The sequence below is a fragment of the Sturnus vulgaris genome, chromosome 3, assembly GCF_052056855.1.
Source record: "Sturnus vulgaris isolate bStuVul1 chromosome 3, bStuVul1.hap1, whole genome shotgun sequence".
Taxonomy (NCBI): Eukaryota; Metazoa; Chordata; class Aves; order Passeriformes; family Sturnidae; genus Sturnus; species Sturnus vulgaris.
The window spans coordinates 83,074,040-83,097,444 of NC_142245.1; the positions used below are offsets into that span (position 1 = coordinate 83,074,040).

General features: G+C 39.3%; 1 protein-coding gene across 1 annotated transcript; it reads left to right on the forward strand.

Annotated features, from left to right (window-relative positions):
• HMGN3 (high mobility group nucleosomal binding domain 3) lies at positions 1-23,405 on the forward strand. Its single transcript, XM_014870193.2, has 6 exons — positions 1-177; positions 14,469-14,519; positions 18,470-18,499; positions 19,131-19,178; positions 21,486-21,599; positions 22,100-23,405. Exons 1-6 carry the CDS (start codon positions 163-165, stop codon positions 22,136-22,138), a joined length of 297 nt encoding a protein of 98 aa, XP_014725679.1. The 5' UTR covers positions 1-162; the 3' UTR covers positions 22,139-23,405.

Genomic DNA, 23,405 nt, shown 5'->3' on the forward strand with positions numbered 1-23,405 from the left:
CCGGGGGCGGCGGGGCGGCGCGGCGGGCACCGGGCGCGGGCACAGCTGCGGGCACCAGCCACGCCGGTGTCGCCGCCGCCGCCGCCACCGCCGGGCGGATCCCGCGCTTCTGCCGGAGCCTTTTTCGGTCGCTTTACTTTGGCGGCACGGAGCAGGGACATTATGCCGAAGAGAAAGGTGAGGCGCCCCGGGTGTGCGGCGGGTCCTGCCTCCCCTCCCCGGGTGGGGTCGGGGGGGCCGAGCGGCGGCCGGCGGGTAAAGCGCGCATCGGGGGCCGGAGGTGCCCGCTGCTCTCCTGCCCTTCTCCCGCCGCCGCTCCGTGCTGGGGTTCGCGGATGGCTCCTGAGCCCGGGCATTTTGCTGCCTGTTGCAAGCCCCCTGCACCCCGCCCCGCCGCTCCCCGCCGCCTGTTTACTTTCCCGGTGCCGCGCGGGGCGGTGTCGCCCCGCTCCCCGGGGGGTGAAGTCGCTATCACAACTCCAGCCCCCACCTTCCTTCTCTCCCTCCGCCGCCGGGGAGAAGCGCTGCAGCAGCTGCGGCTTCGCCTCTGGCCCCCGCGGGAGGAGTTTCCTGCTCGCAAACTCCGGCGCCGCGGCGGAGGGGAGGCAGCCCCCACCCGGGGCGGCCGGATCCCGCCGCTTCCCGCCGCACCGGAGCGATGGCTCCGAGGTAAAAGGGAGGAGGGGAGAGGCAAGCCATGTTTAAAACAAACTACACCCTTCTCCTCGCCTCCCGCGGCAGACCCGTATGTACCAACTCCGGCGCCCATCCGGGCAGGGCCCCCGGGGGCGGGGGGCGGCGCCTCCCGAGGGAGCGCCGGGGGAGCCCTGAGGGGCTGAGGGGGCCCCCGCCGCCCGGGGGCCGGTTCCTGCTCTCCGGGCACCTCGCGGAGGGCAGCCTCCTCCTCGGGAGGGAGCCGGCCGTGAGACCGCCTTCCCCCAGAGACAGAAACTTGGGCGGCCCTTGGGCGGCCGGGCTCGATGGTGTGGGGGTTTTCCGTGCCTCCCGTGGCCGCTGGCAGCGGAGCCGTGGCTGCGCGGCCGCCGGGAGCGCTCCGGCGCTGGCAGGAGGCGGGCTGAGCCTGGACGGTGGCAGCCGGCCCCCTCCCGCCCCTGCAGGGCCCCGGCGGTGGGCGGCCGAGGGACGGAGGGAGGGAGGCCCTGCTGCCGGAGATCCTCCTCGAGAACTTGCTGCCTGCCTTCCGAGGCGCTAACGGAGTGTAACGAGGGACTTGACACTAATACATGCAATGACCAAAAAAAAAAAAAAACCAAATCATAGCTGCAGTCCTTTAATTTTAACTAGGTCAACCAAGGCAAGGCAATTTGTGTTTTCCCAAATGTCACCTGTGACCTCTTAATACACCGTTTCTGGGCTGGGGCTGAAGTCTGTTTTAATAAAGTTACAGGTAGATGATGCCTTCCAGGTAACTCGGTGTTTACTTGTCCTTTGCTTATGCCTTATGGGTGGTATAAAAATGTCAAATTGTCAAGTATGCTACTGAATTATTTAATGCATAGATGAGGGCCTGATTCCGGTTCTGAAAATGGATACAACTGTGGGGTTGATAGGAATAACTGGGTTTGAAGTCAGTGAATGATGGGCTTTTTTTCCTCTTGCTCTTCTGTCATTGCACCTTCGTGTGCTTCTGTGCTTTTAGTGCTCTTGCTTGTTGCCAGGAGAAACTTGAAAATCATCTTGTATCCATAGGATCCCCCAACTTTTGAGACCTTGTGAACTTCATACCCTGTTTACTTTGCTCTTCTGCATTCTTACGCTACAAATGTTTCAGGCTGTGCGGGTAGAATTAAAGATACTCCTGTAGGTTTTTGTGGTCTGTGAAATGTTTATTAAGGGAAACTACCTTTCAGCAGTAAGTCCATAAGAACATGTCTCATTTCTAGAAGATTACTTTGTTAAAGTAATCAAAACATTGCATATGGGATGAGAGCAATGGAGATTAATTTTGTTCAATTTTATTTTGGTTAGCATTGAATGGGTAAAGATTTACATTTAAAGATTATATACAAAGTGTGGGTTCTGGGAAGAAGTGTATGATTAATGGCTTTGCTTTTTTAAAAAAATGTACTTGTAGTATTTTACAATAATCGGTTTTATTCCAGAATAACATTCACAGAGTGAGAAGTTGGTGATGCAGCAGTAACTGAATAATTACAACAGCCAGTTTCAACGTGGAGACAAAACCATCACATGCAACTAATAGTCAATTCTTCTCTTAAAATTTCTAACTTGTAAAAAGGCTTCTAACAGGGAAAATTTTGTAAGGAAATAAACATCAAAAGTCAAAACGAGAAACTTTCACTATTACAAGAGTAGGTAAATAAATAATAATTGCAGAAAGGGCTTTAATCCACCTGTATCTATTTTTGTGTATTTGTAGTTATCTAAGCTGGCTGGTTCTTCTTCGTTTGCTTTTCTTTTCATCTATGATGTTTCTTATCTCTATGTAAACTCAAGTCCTTGCTGAGTCCCTGGCCCTATGTCCATTATGAATATTATGAGCAAAAAAGTGTAAGCTGCCTCCCCTTCTCTAGAGGGCTGTGGTATAGGATATCAGGCTGTCATTACTCATTGCTTGAGGGTCAAGAGAAAAAGAAGAACTTGACTCTGTGTTGAGGTGATGTTAAATACTGTGCTAAAGCAAAAAGGGGTTGAACTCTGGACTGCTCCTGTCAGATTTCTGTCCCCTTCATCTGTTGTAATAAAATGTTGTGATGTGAGCATGGCCTTTCTCAAGAAGAGTGGCAGTGCCAGTGTGGGATAAACCAGAATGCTTGTTGTGGTATTGATAGAAAGAACACCTTGAAATGGGTTGGGGTGTTTTGCTTTTCATCTGTCTTTGTGGAATTAGATCTTGGGTCATATTGACAGACTCCTTGACCTTGAAACAGCCCCAATAGAAATATCTCAAGGTTAGCCATAAAAGGATGAAGAACCGTTCTGTACCTGATGACAAGGAGAGCCGTGGTATGGTCACACACAAGTGCGTGAGCATACATCAGGATGAATGACACTTGCCTTGTGGGTGTGCATCATGTCTGAGGGACATTAATAGGTCAAATGGTGACTTGTCCAGTATTAGATGGGAAGCCTGTCATTTAGATGGGATTGCACTCCAAAATGACCCAACTTGTTCTTTAATCTGAATCTGTGCAATACCACCTGCATCTCACTTGTTGTTTTGAAAACACTTGGAGTTGGATCTGATGTGAGGACTAAGTGCAACTTAAGTCATCTTTTTTTTTTTATATGCATTCCTATCATTGAATATTGTTACTGTTTCAGAGCAAATAAAAAAATATTACGGTCTGATTAGCCATTTCTGTTGGTTATTTGCTGGCTCTTTGTAGTCAGGAATGTAGTTTCTCAGTACAGTTGATGCTGTGAAGATATACTAGGGACCATCTGGGACAGGTTCCTGTTCCACTATGCAAATTCACTTTCTTTAAAGTCAAAGGTACTTGATTATGTTTACTGCTGAAAAACAAACCCGCTGAGTGTTTTGCTTGTAATGCTGCTTCTTTAGCAGAAGTTGGAAGGGACCACATTGTTGTCCTGTCATAGTGCTATCCCTATTTATCACACGATTTTTGGTGAGACCCTTACTGATTGTTTTGCTAACCAGCTATCTAATCAATGTGTTTTCTAACCTTTGGGGTTAAATGCATGTTTTTACAGGTACTAACCTAGAGCTGCTAAATTCTCCTTGTGCTGTTTTGTCTAGACCTAAACTGAGTTCTCTTTGTGAAATTCTTCTATTTGTTTAAGTTTTTATTTCTAAACTGTCATGAATATTCAAATGGAATATCCACCATATTCATCCACCAACAGGGGAAATGAGGCACAGAAGTAGATTGCTTAGTTGCTGGAATGGTCCCTTTATCTTGAATTATCAGGTTAAGATATCTGTAATGATGTTTTATTCCCACTAATAAGCACCTCCTGCACTTTCGAGTGGTACATTTGTTGTTAGTTTGCCCAATTTGTCTTGCTTTGTGCTGTGTACATAGAAACTGAGAAACTTGCAATAGTAACCAGTTATCTAAAATTTTGTTGGAGCAACTTGTATGTGATTAGACAATTAACTAATGAAGCTGAGGTCCTGCAGGTGACAGCTCTTTTTTGCTGTATCTCTGAACGGTCCTTTTGTTGCTCTTTGGTCTGTGGAATGAAGTCTAGATTTGTGCAAAGCATTGTAACAGGTGAGTTTGTGTTCATGGTGCAGCAGTATGAAGTACGATCAAGTTCAGTTCCATTTCAACTTGATATACTATATGTAACATAGTGGGTTTTTTCAAAGGTTCTCTTCATTTTGAAGCTATTTAGCAGGAAAGAAGCTCCAGTGATGTTGTGGGGACCTGCATCTTCCCAATAAATTGTTTCAACACTGGCGTTGGAAGCTCTTTTTCTGTAGCAAAGCCACTCTTTAGGTCATCCTAGAACACAAGAGATTCTCTGTTTGCAATGAGACATAGAAATGGAGGAGGTTCTGTATTTTCATTTCACAGTCTGTAAGTGATTATAGAATAGAAAGGAAAAGGGACTCAGTACCAGATCCAGATGTCTTGGGTGCTGCCATTTCCCCACTCCTATTTTGCCCACTTCTTTCTCCACATTTTTACTTGGATTCACTCTGCCTTCATACTGACTGCTTTCTTCTTTCTCCCAGTCCATGAGAATTAAAAGCAAAAGTCAGAGCTCTGGAAAAGGTAGTTTCCACATTTTCTGGTAGGTCACTCCCAGACCATTCAGTAACTGCTGGAAAACAGGCTAAGCAGTAGCAGAAGATACCCTTCTTTGCATCTGTCACTGACATACCCTTGACTTTGACACATTTCTGTCTAAGTCTCAGCAGAGTCCTGAGGTGGTCGTCCACCTGCAGCATGCCTTGCAGGGACAGGTAAAATGATTACTATGCAAAGATGCACTTTAAATTCAAGCAAGACAAACAGAACAGATGTGCCAGAGCATCTTAAAAGATTCCAGGGGCCTTCTAGTAGAAGGATGTTTTGCCACTAACAGTTTTAGAAATTGTACTGGATTTGTAACTATTGCAGAATTTTAAACCTTGGGATGTTTAAAAGCAATTGAAAACTGCCTAGTTGGCTTACTCCAAGAAGGCCAGCAAAGTCAGTTGACCAGACTGATTCAAAGGCTCTACATCTTTAGTAGAAAAATTAAGCAGGGAAGATCAAAACCTTTTACCTGCACATGAAATGCTTGGATATGAAGCAATGTAGCAGTGTTCAGTGACAGTGAAGAAAAAACATACTTGAGGAATGCTGCTATGCCACGTTGCAATAAATGAAGTTTACAGGGCTATTAAATACATGCAGCAAATATTTGTTGATGTTTTATATTAGAGACTCTCTAACTTAGAGCTAATTATGTAATTTTAGCTATTATGATTATTGTTGTAGTCATTGAGTTATGATGATTAAAAGTCGTTGACCAAGGATTTAATGACCTAAAACATTTCTGATAATTTCATACTAGTCTGTAAAGATCTAACTCATTTATTAGCAATTGATGGCAATGTATATAAATTTTCTACTTAGAGTACACTAAATTACAATTGGACTTCAAGAATTGGCAAGCTAAAAATTCCAATTCAGTTTTCACTGAATTGTCAATTAAAAATTATTCTTCATGCTTCTTGGGCACATTAAAGCATAGTAGTACAATCTTTGTAAGTCATCAACTCTGACTTCAAAATTGACTAGGTGCATGTAATCTTTCTGTATATGGTAGTTCAACATTCGATATGGGCAATATTCTTTTTTGTGCTGGAGTATCAGTATCGTAAGTTTAAAAGATAAAAACTCCCTGTGTGTAAATAGAATGTAGTTATATATTTACATAGAATATACCTATGTGATATTTAAGGTTGCTTTCCTTCTGTGCTGCTTGGAAAACTTCACTTTCTCTGCTGTTTTATACCCAAACAGTAGCTGTGTATAGGAATGGTGTGTTCCAAGATGTATCGTCCTTTAGAGAAGTTGTATGAAGTTGAATTTTGCTTGACAAGATTCTAACAGTCTTTTGCCTAGAGTGTAAGTAAACCAGATGCAGAGATTTTTCTTGGAAGTTAGCACTTGGTATGATAACCATGGCCACTATCTACTCCCTATTCTTTACCTGCATTAAGCTAGAACTGTGATTTATCACATGGTCCAGTAGCCAAAAAGATGCTTCAGTATGCTGTAATTACCTTTTAGGCCATGATTCTTAAAGCTTGTCTGCTGAGCAGGTTTGAGCATGATTTGAAAGTTTTTTTAATTCTGGGTTATTTTACTGATCCAAGTTAGAGATGCTGCACAGTGGCACGATGAACGTGTGGTAACCTATTAGAAAGGAGCAGGCTGGGAATGAGCAGCTGGCTGCACACAAGAAAAAAGTAAGGTCTTATACCAATTTTATTGTCAGCAAAATTGGCAGTGTGGGACTTCACAGTTTGGACAGCAGTTCAACAGATACTTCAGGCTGGCATACACAGGCTGGAACCAGAAATTCCAGATGCCCATTCCTGTCCTTATTCTGATTTAGTCTGTGAGATATCATATTTGTTTGAGGTAGTTCTTGGGCAGGCCTGACTGCTGATCTAGTTTTACACATACCTTGACACAAAGAGTTAAGCTGGAATTGGCAGGAATGATTAGGTGGGAAAGGACAGAATGCTTCTTAGCAGCAGCCAGGCATTCATCTTTGATTTGATTGTCCCTAACTCAGAGTTTCTAGAGGAGTATTCTTTAATTCATTAGAATAATCAGAACAACTCAGTGCTCAGATTGTATCCTTGCAGCACCAGAGGGAGGAGGCTTTGGGCTTGGTTTTTATTTTGTGGGTTTTTACCCCCTTAGAGTCTTTGGAAGTTACTAGTTTTTGGAGATACAGCTTCTGTCTTCCCATAGTAAAGAGTGGGTGTTCTTGTAACAGTGAAAGATGGAAATAAAAAATTCTGTGTTCCCTAAGAACGTTGGAATCTGCCTGCAGAAAAGAACTGTGTGTGTTCCCATCACTGCCAGCTTTGTTGGGACTGTTGGTATGTTTGCTGTTTGCTCATCTCACATAGCTTTCTCCATTGACTTAATGTTACCTGAGTTAGTAGTAGCTTCCATTATTGAAAACGAAGATCTAAGGACATTTTTACCTCTGCAAGTGTTTTGCTTCTCTCAAGCAGAGTTGAGATGTGTCAGTGGTCTGTTTGTAGAAGGAAATCATCCTTTACCTCTTTACTGCATCATTTCTTCCTTATCCCACCTGTGCCCACTTGGAGACATTTTAATTTATTCTTCTCTTGAAGCTGCATTTTGGTTGCCTGTGAAGCTCTTCATTCTGGCTGTTGTAGTAGAGCAATACTGTTTTTAACCACAGCTGTGGTTATTACTGGGATATGAGAGATGGGTGTATCTAAGGCTTTGTACCAGTTGTGGTTTTGGTACCTGCTGTCGGAATCTCAGAGGTTTGATGTTCTGTACCAATTAGTTGAAACAACAACAAAAAAGGTCCTTTTTCTAGATTATTGTGGGTTTTGTCACTGTAATGTCCTCAGGCAGAAGAGAAATTAAACGCCTCTTTTCTGTCCTTCACAGTATTTTTGTTTGTCAGAGGTGGATATTTTAGGGAATCAGTTGTTACTGAAAGTAGCTATCTAAATGTAATTTCTATTTTTTGATATTTTTTTTTCAGAAGTACTATGTGCTAGTTTTACTTTGCAAATCTGATCAGTTCTATTTAAATACAAATTTTGGAACATAATATTGAAGGTTTTAAAAATTGCCTCTATATGTGGACTTGGATGAGTTCAGCAGCTTCATCTTACTTGCAGAACTGTCATCAGCTTTCAAAGTTACAGAAGTAATATTAGGGACTGGATTTCATCCATTATATTTTTTGAATCTGCCTTTTTATTTTATGATGGCAGTAAAATGGTTAAGCAAATATGGAGACAAGAATTTACTCACTACCTAGCTGAATTTTTACATCTGGTGTTCAGAGGAAGCTGAACAATTTCAAATGCTCGGTGCTCTCTGGTCCCATGGCTAATCTGTATTTTTCAAAATGCAGCTGATTACTTCACTGTCTGAAAAGGGAACTGTCTATCTAATTTTAAATTACAATGGTATTTTTTTTTAAGTCTGAGCCTCTAAAAACTGCTCTTATGTTTTCACTTTGCCAAAGGTAGATGTCATGTTCAAAAATTGACTATAAGGAAGATAAACTTGGAAGGAAAAATAAAAGCCAAACCAATTGTGAGATTTTTAAAAATGTCCTTTCAAATATAAATGCATTTTCAATTATATTTGTCAATTTTTAACCCTCTTTTCAGTGGGAATAGCAAATACCTCAATCTACAATGAAGACATTTCCTCTTCTGGAAAAGCACTTATTCTGTCTGGTTTTGGTTATCTGGAAATACCCCAATACTTGATTTTCTAGCTTGTCTGGAAGAGCATAAAGCTTACATAAGTCACTTGTCTTAAGAGTTAAGGAATTTAATAAAATGCATTTTCTGCACCTGCTGATTTTATTTATGGCCAGACTTTTTGTATTCTTATTTCCTTATATATTCTTTGAAAATGTGTTGCAGGTCAACAAGTCACTCTGCTTGGCTTGAATCTTTAAGCAAGAATGGAAACCTTGATCAGGAAGTGCTTTCTCTGATTTTTCCCAATTAATATGTAATTAGCATATTAATGCAAGAGATATTAATGCTTGTCTTCAAATTTAAACCTTTAAGTACCATTCATCTTTTCAGAGCTTTATGATCTTGACATTCTCCCCCAAAGAATTAGAAAATTAGGCATTCTGCTCTTAATAGATGTAAGATGGAGGGATTTAAATTCTAAAAATTACATTTTAAAATACTGTAATAATTATTAACAAATATATTGAAATATTACATACTTAAAGAATAAATACTTAAGCAGCATGGGGTTGTGTGTAGTTGGTTTTGGTTTTTTTTTTTTTTTTTTTTTTTTTTTTTTTTTTTTTTTTTTTTTTTTTGCGAAGGACTTACTTACATGTATATACAAAGAAAACCAACCTCATTTCCTGGAAGAGAGCAAGACAGATATAATTTTGGATAAGTATTTAAAAAATCTAGCCTGCCACTAAACAGTTTTATGCTGTACTTCCCTTGTGGTTCTGGCAGAAATTTTTTTTTTTTAGAGTAGCAGCGTGCATAGTTTTTTCCTCATCCAGGATCAGACTCTTGGTAGAAAAAAGAAATGAAGCTGTGTGGTAGGAAGAATACCTGATTTCTTAAAGCATTTATTAGGGGGAATTAATTTTACTTGCCAAGCTAATTCACATTGCCTTGGCAGTGAGCACTGTTCTATCCACTGAAAACAGATCAAAGAACTAGTTGTAAACAAAGGTTAATGATAAGATGCTGGAGGAGCTAAATGGGGAAACAATAGTTAGAAGGGTATTGCAGGAGCTGGTTGGTGTTAAATTAGCCAACATGTAGTCTTCATTAATCTAAACCAAGAAATAAATAGCATTTTAATTACATTTATGAACTAGCTCAAAATTCAGAGCTGTTCTGAGGATAAATAATTAGAAAATATAGTATATATGGGGAAACCATTCATGGCATTAAATTTAGTCTAATGCATAGTTATACTCAAAAGGAAATGAGGGGTAGAAAAATTTTAAGGGAAAGTGCAATAAACCCTGAAAAAGATTTCAGACTACATCTGCTCCTCTTGCAACGTGCTTTTTTATGCAGGCTTTTACCTTATTTTGGTTGGTGAAAAAAATTGTAGTAGGAATGACCAAAAGCATTACATCATGGAAATTGCAGCTGCAAGAGTGAGCCAGGAAATCTACAGGCAAATCCCCTTGCAGGCAGTGTATGAAGATGTGGCCGAACCAAACAGCTTGCAAAGAAGGGAGGAAATGCTGTTCAGAATGCTCATGTGCTAGGACAGTTAAGGCTTTCTGCCTTTCTAATTTCTAACTTCTTAATGTGGTAGTTAGAATGAAATTTGCATCTGCTTTTTTTGTTTGTTTTGTTTTCATGTGGTTGTGAAAGGACTAATTTCTCTCCCATCAGAGCCGAGGTGTTGAGTTTCGGCTTGTAATAAAATCCTTCAGAGAATGAACCATCTATTTAATTTTATACCGACCTTCTACTGACTGTTACTTCTCACATACTTGTATTCTCATTTTTCAGACTTTTTAATGTACTTCTTTTTAATAAATCCATTCATAGTAGTGCAAACAGAATATTTATCCAGAAGTGGGACGTTGCAACTTCAAATGTGTACCTTTGGGTCTCTCAAAAGACATCAATGACTTCACTGCTTTGGGTTACTGTCCTCTCATTATACACTGCTTATATTTCAGGATTTTGGTTTTAAAAAATGAAGCATTATGTTTCTTTTGTGGTGCATCTCTATCAAATAGCCTTGCCTTAAGAACAGTAAAAACAGGAATTTGACCTGTATTTTCTGTTAAATGTTTACTTAAAACACTTGTCTAGTTTTCTGTTTTCAGCCTAATAGTTCTGTAATGATGATGGCATTGCAGATACTGCAGTATTGCTTTGGTGTGTGGAAACACTGGTTCTTATGTATACTTCACAGCTGGTGAAAGAGCTATGTATACAAATAAGCTCAATGTTAATATTCCTTCAGGGGTTTTCTAACGTTCTCTACCATCTATTAATATTCCTTTGTTTTTTTCCAATCCACTCAATATAATTTTCTAGGTTGCTCTTAAAAATAGCTGGGGCAGAAGCAAGTGGAAAAAAAAAAAGCCAGTTGCTGATAGACAGTCTTATGTTTTGAAAGTTATGCAGCTGTGACAGATCTTGCAAAGCTTAGCTACAGCTTAAGTTGTAATCTTATTGCCAATATTTAGTGCTAATTGAGATGTGACACAATGTGTGGTCACCTCAGCCTAAAACTAAAAGCATATTTAGAGATAGCCAGTCATCATCTTTCCTTGTGTATACCTCTATGAGGAAAAAAAAAATATCACTGTTGTCTGTGTCCTTATTTGCTTTTTTTAAAATGTTTTGTCTCTTGTAGGCATCCATACAGTATCACACACAGCAGGCCCATAGGGACTGTTTTATAAATATAATACAGGCGTATGATGAGTGCAGCTGAAGAATTACTGAGGCTGGAGTGCTGCCCTTGTCAAGCCTGTATTGGTCTTTGATTTTGCAGCACAAAACTTGCAGTGTGGGTATCCCTACTCCTGACTGGCTTACGATGTACGGTTCAGTATTCAGGGTGCATTTTAATGTGGCTGGGGTGTCATGTGAAATATGGTGAGCCATCGTGTTAGGTCATGAGGAAAAATGTGCCAAGGGGAGGGGTTACTTAGTACATTTTGTTGTTTGAAGCCAAAGGTTCTTCGGTAGTTTGTCACTAGGACAAAAAATGGGGGAAGGGTTCCTGTGGAAGAGTTAAGGGCAAAGGCTTTAAGGTTTTGGTGGTATCTACATATAAGTCCTGTGGCTCCAGATAGTAGTGCAGACAGTCTCTACTTATGGCATGCCAAGTTCTTTGGGAACTATGCTTGGCGCAAATCCATTTGTGTATAAATCTCCCTTTTCCCCAGGGAGAGGAGAAAGTATTGCAAAAACTGGTATGCAGAACCACATCAGCCGGGATCATCAGAACTCATAGAGGGGAAAATAAGTTTCTGTTCCTCTTTTAGCAAATACATTGTAGCCATGTCTGACATTTTTTTTTTTTTTTTGGTGTGTCTATCATCTGCACTAGATAGAGTAGATAGAGTTCCAGGCTGCCTGCAGCTGCCCTGTACTACTGCATTCCTGTCTGTTGTACTGACTCAATTGTTTGTGCAGCTGTGCAGTAAAATGATTCTGCTAGAGCAGGGAAGACTATATATTTATAATTTGTCTATATATTGTAATATTTATGCATTTGTTTAAGCAGCAGGCTGTTTTTCGGCTGGATCAATTACCTACTCATGACATGGCCTCCCACGCAGCTCTGCCAAAGTACTGGGGAGCCAAGGCTGGGAGGCTGAGCCCAGCCACCAAACGCCTGGACTTGCAGTGATTGCAGAGAGGAGGGAGCGGGTCAGAAATGGAAATGAGAGCATGTCAGAACCCCTTGCTGCTTATTCACACCTCCAAAATTACTATTATGGTCCATGTCCCTCCGTGGAGAAAAGTTATGTGGCCTTCAGAATTGCTGTTGGGTTTTCTAACTTGAGAGGGAATGCTGGGCTAATTAATTATCTAACGTAATTGAAGTATGTTGTGTAATATATCACAGTAGTTAGTATACAGAGGTTGTGGTTGTGTTAAGAGTATTTTAATATGGTTTTTTCCCCCTGTGGTTAGCCTCATGAGCAGTTTTTTCAATCTTTTGTCTGCAGTAGTATTGGCATCTAAAAGCAGACTGCCCTATCAGAAATGTGGGAGACTTCTCTTTCATAAGTGCTAAAGAGAATGTGGTAAATTACTCTGTGTTAACTGTGCAGTGTTGCAGGTGGAGAGTTAGCTCTTGTGCAATTCCTGCAAGGCTGTTGGCATGTGGCAGTGCCTTCCTGGGATAATTTATCCCTCTCTCAGAGCTCTATGATTCCCAAAAGTGAAGCAGGGTAAAACAGCCTGATTGTGGAGTATCAGTCAACTTCGTTTAGCTTATGACAAGTATTTTAGCTTAGCTTCCAAAGGAAACGGATCTTGCCGTCTTTCTGTCTCTACCCCTGTAAATCTAAAGTCTCTTGACCACTGCAAGGAAAAGATTATACAATCTCGGAGGACTTCCATATAAATAGGTTCTGCCCAGGACAGGAAGGATGCTATTTGAGTTCCCTCTCGGGGAAAGGTTGCAGCACAAGTTTGTTAGAATTGAGAAAATTCATATGGGAGAAAGAGATCTTATGAACTCATGGGCAACAGAAAAAGCTATACCCAGAGCATATCCTGTATTGTGAGTCGAAGAGGAAAGTTGTAGGACACAGGACTTTGTTACTGACAGGAGTAATGGAGTAGCTTGTTTTTGTTTTCTTTCGGACTTCTGATGCTTCCAGCATCACAACATCAAGCTGTAGTAACTCCTTGGTAACCAAACTGAAAGACTTAGAAATGCAAACCTGAAACGATCCTGTAGGTGACTGGTCAGGCTGCAATTGCATAGGGAACAGTCGGGCTCCATTTTGGATGCCTGCCTGTTGCTATTCTGAGTTGCTCTACGCTGTGCGATGCTGCTTAACTTCCTGCTGTTTTCAAGCTACTTACATGATCAGTCCTCGGCTTTTTTTTAAAGCAGCTGCTCTTGTGGCATGCTTCCTTTCTGTTGGGAGAGTGCACAGTAACAAAGCCACGTTTTATTCCCTGGTGGGGGGATGTCTTTCTGGAAGAGCCAGAATGCCAGGAGAAGGCACTGGTCAACTGCTGCAAACTAGCCGGTCATTTTCTCTGCTCCAAACCATAGCTCTCTAACTCAGACATTTTGTGTCAAAATCTGTGAGGAAGTTTGAATTAAGATTGAAATGGAAAGAAAAGGGAAAAGATAACTAGCCTGCTTCCTTACTGATTGTAAAACAAAACAACCACCAAATTGCCTTCTCTGCTGCCTGTAAAATTCCTTTTTGAAATATGCCATTCTTGTAGTTCTCCTCTAACTGCTGCTACTCACTCTTTATCCAGGAATTGCTTCTCCTACCTGGGAAACACAAATGTTTGCAAAATGTGAAGTGTAACACATCTTGAGTTGTAAACAAAAGAGAAGCTTGATTTCACCTGCCCTATCTTCTTTAACTAAAGTAACCTTTCTATCACCTAGGCAAGGTTAGTTTTACAGTGTTCGAGTTGATACTTTGTTCTTGAGAAGATACACGTTTATCCCTAGTTTTCCTCTCGATGTCTTGGTGTTTTACTGATTTATGCTCTTCTGATGGAGGAGGTGAGATATGATGTAAGGATACTTTAAAAACTTCCAGCTGAGTGACACTGAGAGGAAAAGGGAGTAAAGGAGTTAAAGAAATCATTCATTTTCAGTTTTGCTGTGTTTTTTGGTTCATCTCACTGCATCTCATAACAGGTTAAGTTCATGTTCGGGTAAAAAATGTGTTAAATTTCATGGGGATTTCAAACGCTGTCACAGAGCAAACCTCAGATTTCCAGTTCCTACTGTTGTGCTACCAACAGTGGATTTGATGGAGCTTCCACTGGAGCCTGTGGATGCTTTAGTTAATTGGCTAGAGGGACTCTGAGTGGTGATGTGTGATATATGTATGTACCTGGTGCTCGGGTTCTTGCTTGGTTTTGGTAAAGAGACTGGTTTGAGTACAATGCTGCTTGTACTTGTACATACTAATGTAGATTTATCAGGCTGCTTTAAGTTGTTGCAAATGAAAGAGCAGTCAGTCTTCTCCATAATCTTTGTTTTGCTGTTGTCTACATGCTTTTAAGTCTGTAATAAAAACATTGATTAAATATTTTCTTTCAGTCTCCAGAGGGTGCTGAAGGCAAGGATGCAGCAAAAGTAACTAAACAAGAGGCAAGTATATATATATTTAATTTGTTGATGTGGGAATAAAGACAGTAAAACCACATTTGTACCCTATCTGGCTTGATTTCATCTTGGTGTACTGAGGATTTATACAACTTATTAGTACACTGAATAAATTTGAGATAGTTTTAGGGCTTTCATGGACAAACTCTGGTAGATCTTGTGGTAATAGTGTAGTATGTTACTGCCTGGAGATGTTGCTCTATCTCTAGTGGGCTGGCAGAAGAGGGTTAATGCACACACCTCAGCCAGTCTGCTTCAAAACTATTCTTAGCTTAAGTGACTGATGGGAGGGTGTCTTGAATTAAGATACCAGACTCTAAACTGGAGCAGCTGACACATTTGTGAGTTTTCTTTGACTGGATTTGTTTAAAGGACATGGTACACTCTGTTAGAGAAGGCAAGAAGACAGCTGGTGATACTTTGGTATCTACAATAAAGTTTGCTGGTTTGTTTTTCACAGCCCTTAACGTGAATTTAAAAAACAGGTGGAGAATTATGATAATTTGTTTTCTTAGGTTGCCTTCTTGTATGGCAGACAAATTTAAAGCAGGACCTTGAGAAGAATGGAGGAATATACAATTGCTCTCTTTGTAAATCTTCGAGCATATTTGATCAAGAAAATATCAAGTAAACTATTGGCATGCACTATAGTTGACTTGCATGTAAAGAGCACATTTCATAAGGTTCACCAAGCAGATTCTTAAAGAAATAACTAGCATTGAAGATCTTTCTAAGAATTTCTAACATACAAACTTAAGAGAAGAGAATGGAGGAGTGATAAAGGAGGAGATTATTAGTGAAGTACTGGATTTTTGTGGGGCTTTTGCTGCTGAATATATTTGTTAATGATATTTAGGACAAATGATACTAAAGAAATTACAAAAATTGCTGAAGTTTACAAAAATTGTAAAGGTACTCAGAAGTGAGAGGGACTGAGAAGGCTGTTATGTCACTAGTAAGTAACCAAGTGGTAAAATATCAAAAGAAATTCAGTATGGAGAAATGCAAATTAATACACAGGGGAGGGGGAGGACCTAGTGGTGGTCACCAAGCTGTTAATCACGGGAGATATTGTAAAATCACAGTGAATAGTTACTAGAAAATGTCAGTAGTTCTAAACAGAAGGTAACTAGAACATAGGAAAAAATGCTAGAGGACAGAGTAAGCATCAGTGTATCACAAGATTAATTTGTTGTGCTCTCAGATATGGAAGTACAGAATGCAGCTCTCCTGATAGAGGTCATGATAGAATTAAAAGGATACCAAGTACAGTGGGACAAACAGAGGATGCAGAGCAGCTCTAAAACAAGTGAACAACCGAATCTAAAAACCCAAACAGCACAGTTTTTCTAGGATTCTTCATCTTTTATATAAGAGTTGTGATAAAATAATTATTAACACAAAGAAAGGCAGTTAGGGAATTACTCTTCATGAAAGCTGTAAATAAGAGGAATGTAATGAAAGTCAGAGGCAAGAAGTTAAAAAGAAGAGACAGCAGAGGGGGAAGGTTTTGCTTTTTATTTTCCACATGGTGCATAATCCCTTTACGGAACTCACTGACATAGGATGTTATAGAAACTGAAAATGTAAATGAGTGCTATGTTATTAAACAGATTTGTCTAGAAAATAACCCTTGGGGACTGTTTAAACACATGGTGTATGTGTGATATCCCGGTTGGAAAGTTGGCAACTTCAGATTGCCAGAAGCTGGTGCAGTAGGAGAGTGCACAAGAGTTGTTGTGTCTGCTCCTTTTCATAGACTCTTTCTGTAGATGTTTGCTAGTGGGCCAGTGTCAAACAGACACTTGGGTGAGCTGCTAATTTCTGGGTTAGTACAGCTGTTTGAAGAGGACAAAGGTTCCCAAAGCAAATGAAAATGTGACCTTTGCTGACTTGGCTCTAGTTCCCTCCTTATAATCAGATAACACAAAAATACACACGCAGTCCATGTGAGAATTTAAATTACTTAACTGTCAAGCATTTTTGAAGAACTTACAGTTTATGCTGACTTTCTTATGGCAAACAAGTCATGGAACAGGAGGTAGGAGAGAGAATTATAACTTAACTAAATCAACATACTATCCTTTGAAAAGTAGATGCATGAAAACATTTCAGTTCCTAAACGTTAAAGGGATAGAAATAATTGGTTAAGAAAGCAGATTTGTAAAAGATGATACCTTGAGTTAGAGGTGCTTTGATTACCTGGTCAACTGAAATGCTTTGTTTATCCTGTTGTAAAATAATGCTAGGCCGCTTGTTAAGCGTTTGATACACTCAATTGCCAAGGAAAGACAGGTTTACCTTTTTGCTGTTAATGGTGCATAAATATTTCATAGCTGCAAATATCTTTAGGTATTTTTTTGACTTCCATTTTGCTGGATGCAGATTTGAACTATTCACTACTGCTTTCCACTAGGAATTCTTGAATGGCTCCAATGAACACAAATTACAGCATTCTTCAGATATTAACAAGAGCTTTTTCCTGTTGCAGGATGTGCAGAGCCATGTTTTTTCAACTTAAATGCTTAATATGTAATTAGAAGTATTTTTGATTCTCTTTTTAAGCTGAGTTATATTGGATATTTGTTGCAGTTTAGTTCTCCCTTTATTTTGGCCACAGGTGTAATTCTAGTTTTATTACATAGACCAGACTTTAGTTCATTTTATTAACCGTAATGTGAATCTGGGTGACTCTGTTTTAATTAATACAAGAATATTGTGAACAAACTAGCAAGCTAACAAGTATTTCTAAGACTTTAGTAATAAGTTTATGACAAAGAGCAGGATGAAATAAAATTTATTAGGGAAAGTGTGTTGAAGTGATGAAGAAAGCTGGAGAAAAGCAGAATATCTGGCTCGAGTCTTTCCTTTTGAGATTTGTGTTTAAATAGAAGAAATAATTTCCCTCTCTCATCCTGCAGCTGTCTTTGTGCACCTGGACTCTCAGAGCGAGAGTGTGGAGAACTGAGGAAGTGGAAGGACTTAGTTTCATGTTTTGAAATTTTAGCACAGTGATATCCTCTAGAGAAGGATGTTAACTTTATTCAGCTGTTAATCAGATGGTATTTGTGCCCACTATTACAAGTAACATCTGCTAGATTCTAAAAACATCATTCTAAGTGTTTATGAAAAAGGTTCAGTCCTTTGCACAGGTAGTCAAGCTTACTGAATTTGTGAACCTTTCCTAGAGCAGGAAGGGACTCAAAAGTAGTTGTAAAAGGGAGGTGTGTGTCAGGTATTTAACTATGTGGAGATTTTGATGCCTTAGGATCTTAACTTTTATATTTTTCATATATTTGTAATCTTGCAGTTCTTTAGTGTATAACTCTAAACTGCATATAGGGTGTTAGCTACTACTTTCTAATTTTGGTCAGACAAAACAATTCCTCTCTAGGCCTGGGAATCAAGGACACCTTACTGTCTCAGGCCCCGAGAAATGTAAACAAAAGTGAGTTGGAGAGGAGTAAACTTGGAGTAAATTACTTCATTACCTGAAGCTGTAATTAGAAGATTAACCCCCAATATGCAAATGGACCAAACTTACAAAAGTATGAAAACCCCTGACCTGTGTCCATTTTGAGTGTAGCCCGTGGGGGGGCTTTGTCTGCCCAAAATGTACCTGAAGGCCTTCAATAAATATAAGCACTTTTTAATCCCTTGATTTTGTCTGACCTCTGTTTCTAGGTAATCCCAAGAAGGCATCAGTTTAGGTGATAATTGCTGAACAACTTTTATTTCTAATTTCCACATCACTCTGTCCCTTTAAAATCTAGAGTCCAAGGTGAAGAAGATGTGAATTGTGTTTGGCAATAGACACATATTTTGATAGATGCATATTTTATGCTGTCCTATGAAATAACTGATACTATGTTGCTTTGGATATTTTTTCTAAAAATGTCCTTTTTTTTTTTTTTATTTTTAATTTTCCCCTGTAGCCCACAAGACGATCAGCGAGACTGTCAGCTGTAAGTATGTGTAGTACCTCCTGGTATATTCTTTTCTAAGCACATATGGTTTGTCAGACCAAACAAGGGTTTTTTTTACATTTTGCTTGATTCAATTTTCATTCTTGCCGAGGGGTATTTAAAAACTTTAGCAATGAAGTTATGTTCGTTTTCTTGGTTTCAGGTTTTCAGGTTGTCCTGGCAAAAGATATGTTTTCCCACTTTAGTGTACTTCAGTGCAAAACTGTTAGGTTAGGTGCAGTATTGACTGTTTAATTTTGCTGATATTAGATGTGGAAATGCTGTGTTTCAAGGACTTCACTTGATGCCACTACTAGTACTTGGTTTTAGTTACCCTTCTCTGTTGGAATATAACGGATGGGGTTTTTTTTTAATAGTTACTACTAATCTCAGTGTTTTACTCGTACAATGACCCCCAAATTACTTTCCTGTCTAGATGAGTGAACTAATGCAAACAGGTGTATACAGATATGAGGTGCATTTGTGCAGTAATGTTTTTCAGACTTTTTCTAGATGCATACGATTGAGCAGGAAGTAGGGGAAGGTGTGGGGTGGGGGGGAAGCAGGGTGTGGAGGAGGCTGGCTTCTGGTGGTGTGTCTAACATGTTGTGCAACTAAAAATGTTTTATAGAAACCTGCTCCACCAAAACCTGAACCCAAACCAAGGAAAACAACAAAGGTAAATACTCTTTCTTTTTAGTTACCGTTTTAGCCAATAGTTAGCAAGTATACTCCTTCTTTATTTTGCAAACAGTTCAATTCACAGCATTTTTTTTTTTGAGGCATGGGCTTCCCTGCCCTCTCTGCAGCTCCCTGCCCCCCCTCCCTGGAAAAAACCCACGAATTAGATCATTCTTTTATTTCTGTTCCACCCCTTCCTGGCCTCATTACTGGCCCAAAGAAAATGTCTTGCCTGTTTGATATGCAGACCATGTTAGTTTGTAGTGAATTGCTATTTAAGAAGAATTTTTACCTTTACTACACCTTTCCTGAAAAGTACAGGCTTGGTTGAGTAAACTCTACCTGAGACTTAGCAATTTCTACAAAATCATTTGAGATTACTCTGTATCATTCTATTTCCTTGTCTAGAGGTGCAGTACTTCATTTTGTACTGAGAAACTCTTATCTGTTCTTGAAGCCTGGCTGTTGCTGAGAATGCACAATTATAATTAAAGGTGAAATTAAATATATTTAAATTGAATGGTTTGGGTTTTCTGGGCCAGTTACAGTCAAATTAAAATCTTATTAGTATTTGAAATACCTTTTCAGGATTTTTGCATATAAATCATGTTCTTCAGAAACTGTAGATTTATTTGTGCCTAAAGGGAATGTTGAATAAGAGCAATTGCTTTAATGGGAAAAAAAAGCCTCCATGCTGGACACTGAGTCTAGCACTCCTCACACTTCCATTTTTCAAGTCCTTTTATTGTCATCTCAATTGGTAAAGTGCCAGGATACAAAGTCCACATGTGAAAGTAAAACTCTGACTTTATTAAACACTGTGTGATTTATCATATAAAAATACCAGTAGTCTTGCTGAGTCCATCCTGCTCCCCTCTTAAAAAGAGTATGAATAAAAAAGGGAATGTGGGAGCTTCTGTAGCTTCACATACCTATGGGATGAGCTCAGTGTCATGGACCCAGTCTAAATTGCAAGAGAGACATTTGAAGCTTATTTCGGGTGACTCAAATCCTTTATGATATTACTGTAAGTAACTTTTCAATACAGTAATCTTTTTATTCCAAACCCTAACTGGATCACATTTGTAAGGAGTATATTAATCTTGGTCTTCTCAACAGAAAACAGGAAAAAGTGTACTCTGAACTTGCTAGTAAGCAATGAAAGATGGTACAGATTTGAGATAGCTTTTATTGTTAAAAGCTTGCATGTTATGAATTAGTATACTAAATAAACTCCTTAGTTTGTTCTTTTGTAGGTGAAGATTTGTAACTATGCTCATACCACCTGTAAGCTTCCAAATTATGAGCTGCTATGTAACATTGAAGCTGGGGGGTTGAAGGAGTAATTCAGGCTGCCCTGGAACTGGGATTACTGGTGCTCTCTCCTCACTGCCCTACTCCTGTATGGGCATCATTTGGGAAGGGTAGTAAATGAAGGAAGGCAGACCTTAATATCCCTGTTCACAGCTATTATTGCCATTTTGCATGGAGAATTTGGAGCTAATGATTGCATGAAAGATATCCAGTGTTTATCAGAACTACTTTAAATACTAATGTAAAATAGTAAAGTAATATAATTTAAAATTTTATCCCATTGCACTTCAAATACTTAAACTATGTCTCTGCTAACCTTTAGATCACAAATATAAATAAGTACATAGAGAAAAGACTTATAAAAAATAGTAGACTTCAACATAGGTATTAAGAGCTTATCTCAGAGTGAAACTGTGGCTGTTAGAATTTATCAAAAGGAACTATGCTTTGCTTTGTGTTGCTGCAGATGGACTTTTATCAGTTTGCCTCCCTAGCTGTTGGCTGGTTTTTAATTGACATGGAATGACCATTACAGATGTTACCAAAGTAACAAAAAAGCTTAGTTTTTAAAATATAATTTAATATTTTATGTTAATTGAAATTGTAGTGCTGTAGTTACACAAACAGCATAGTGTTTGTGCTTGTCTGAATAGGCTTTCAATATACTGTAATTGTAATATACTGTCACACACATATCCTGTATATACCTCTTAGGACAGCTCTACCAAAGTAGTCTGGTTTTGTATCCCTGAAAAAGTTAGCAGGAAAACTAAAGAAGCAGACACCACCATTTTCTAGAAATGTTGAGTCTCTACGTAATTTATATGGATTTACAGTTTCCAGGTAGCCTTTAGGTGGTTTTCTGTTTCAGTCCAGCTCGTGAAGCTTGCCAAGACTTGCTGTTTAGTTCACGTGAAAGTTGTTTTGATAAAGATACTAGGTTCTGGCTACTCATACAATGTCTATGGCCATGTTTTTAATCTTCTGTCAGAAGGAACCTGGAACAAAGGCCAGCAAAGGTGCTAAAGGGAAGAAGGATGAAAAGCAAGAAGCTGCAAAGGAAGGTACTACACCATCTGAAAATGGTGAAAATAAAGCTGAAGAGGTACTTTCCACACATACCTCCTGCTGATTGAATCAGTGTCTTTTAATTATTCAGCCTTTCAGACATTGTTAGCATGTTCATAATGTTTCTTTTTATTGCCCATAATGTTATTGCAGATTCGCATCTCGCTCAACTGTTAGTGTTTCAACATCCAGAGGTGCCCCACCCAGCACACTGTCAGTAAAAGGGCAGATTGAAACAGTGAAAGTTAAGGGTGCGGTAGAGCATTCAGCATGTGTGCAGTGAATAGAAACAGGTGGTAGTGTGGTGCTTTTCAGTGTGAACGATGGAAGCTGACAGGTAAGGCTTGTATTGCTTTTGAAAAGCTGGGACCGATGAGTTGAGAAAAGTGTGTGACTATACCTGTTCCGGTTGTTTAGATGTCCTATGGACACAGGTTTGGAGCTGTAAGAAATCAAAGGACTAAGGATAGCTTGGGTATTTAGGTACCTAATAGCATTTCACTATAGTAATTTAATTTCTTTCTTTCTTCTCCACAGGCTCAGAAAACTGAATCTGTAGGTGACAAGAATGAATGAAATACCATGAAAATTTTGGGTTGATTTTATGTACCTCTTGGACAACTTTTAAAAGATATTTTTATCAAGTATTTTGTAAATGCTAATTTTTTTAGGACTATGATAGTTGACATATTAAACTGTATATGAACATTTCCCTTCTCATAACAGTGCTTTTAGAAATTCCCATTGTTGCCAAGTAATATAAATATCAACTTAATATTGCAAGGTATGTGTAAAATTGGATCAGCATTCCATACACTTGCTTTAAGAAGTTATGTCTTGTGCATATGGTGATGTTTTTACTGTGTGTATTTGAATTTTTCATGCAGTTTTTCTAGAGCAATAATCAGTGGTGCTTTTGTACTTAGGTTTTATGTGATTTTAATGAAACATGGATAGATGTGGCCACCTGCTGACTATTTTGGGTTCTTTTAATGGATTAAAATAAAAGGTCTCCTTGCCTGCAAAACTAAAGACTCCTAATGTTTTCTCTAAATCTGAGGAATGCCTTACTCACATCTTTGACTGTTACAAGGAAGACTAAATGATTTAGTAACAGTTCGTTTGCATGTGATGTGTTTGCTTTTTTTGCTGATGTCTGATTAAAAACCACCCACACAGGAGCAGCAAACTTGGATTTTCAGTGGTGTACAACTTAGGGGATATACAGATAAATTCTTCATAGATACATTTATCAGATACACTGTCACAGGGTGAGTAGAGTTGCCAGACTCTGACAGGATATTGTGTCTTCAGTGAGCTATCAGTACAGAACAAATTGCTTGATTGATGGAGATGTACAGTAATTTAAAAGTAGCTTTGTTTCTCCCCAGTCTCTTTTCTTTAATGTGCATTGTAGTCTATGGAAACCTTTCATTCTATCCGTAGCCTCAAATTCAATATAAATAATTACTGTTCTGCTTCAGCTGAGGACAGTTGTTAATACATTGAAATCACTGTTAAACAGTGCTATATATTTGGTACCTGGTGGAAGTGGAACAATCAAAGTTGGTTTTGAGGTGATTGTGGTGATGTGGTAGATCAGCTAATGATTTTTTAGTGTCCGTGTTTCAACTCTGGAGCTCATTCTAAGTACCTTTTATGATTTTTCTCCTTTGCTCTAGGAGTCCTGGTATTTCTATTGTTGCTTCTGGGATGGGAGGGGTGAAAGAAAAGATGTTCCCTGTTCTTCAGTAGCATTGATTTGTGTTGCTCAAGTGGTAGCCATTATGTCTGAGGATATCTTTTGCTTGTTTAAGTCAATAAATAAATGACTGTTGCCTGA

Excerpts from the sequence above, each read along its gene's own strand:
- HMGN3 (XM_014870193.2), top strand. Across the intron at positions 18,500-19,130 it reads GATCAGCGAGACTGTCAGCT|AAACCTGCTCCACCAAAACC; the intron begins GTAAGTATGTGT and ends AATGTTTTATAG. Across the intron at positions 21,600-22,099 it reads GTGAAAATAAAGCTGAAGAG|GCTCAGAAAACTGAATCTGT; the intron begins GTACTTTCCACA and ends TCTTCTCCACAG.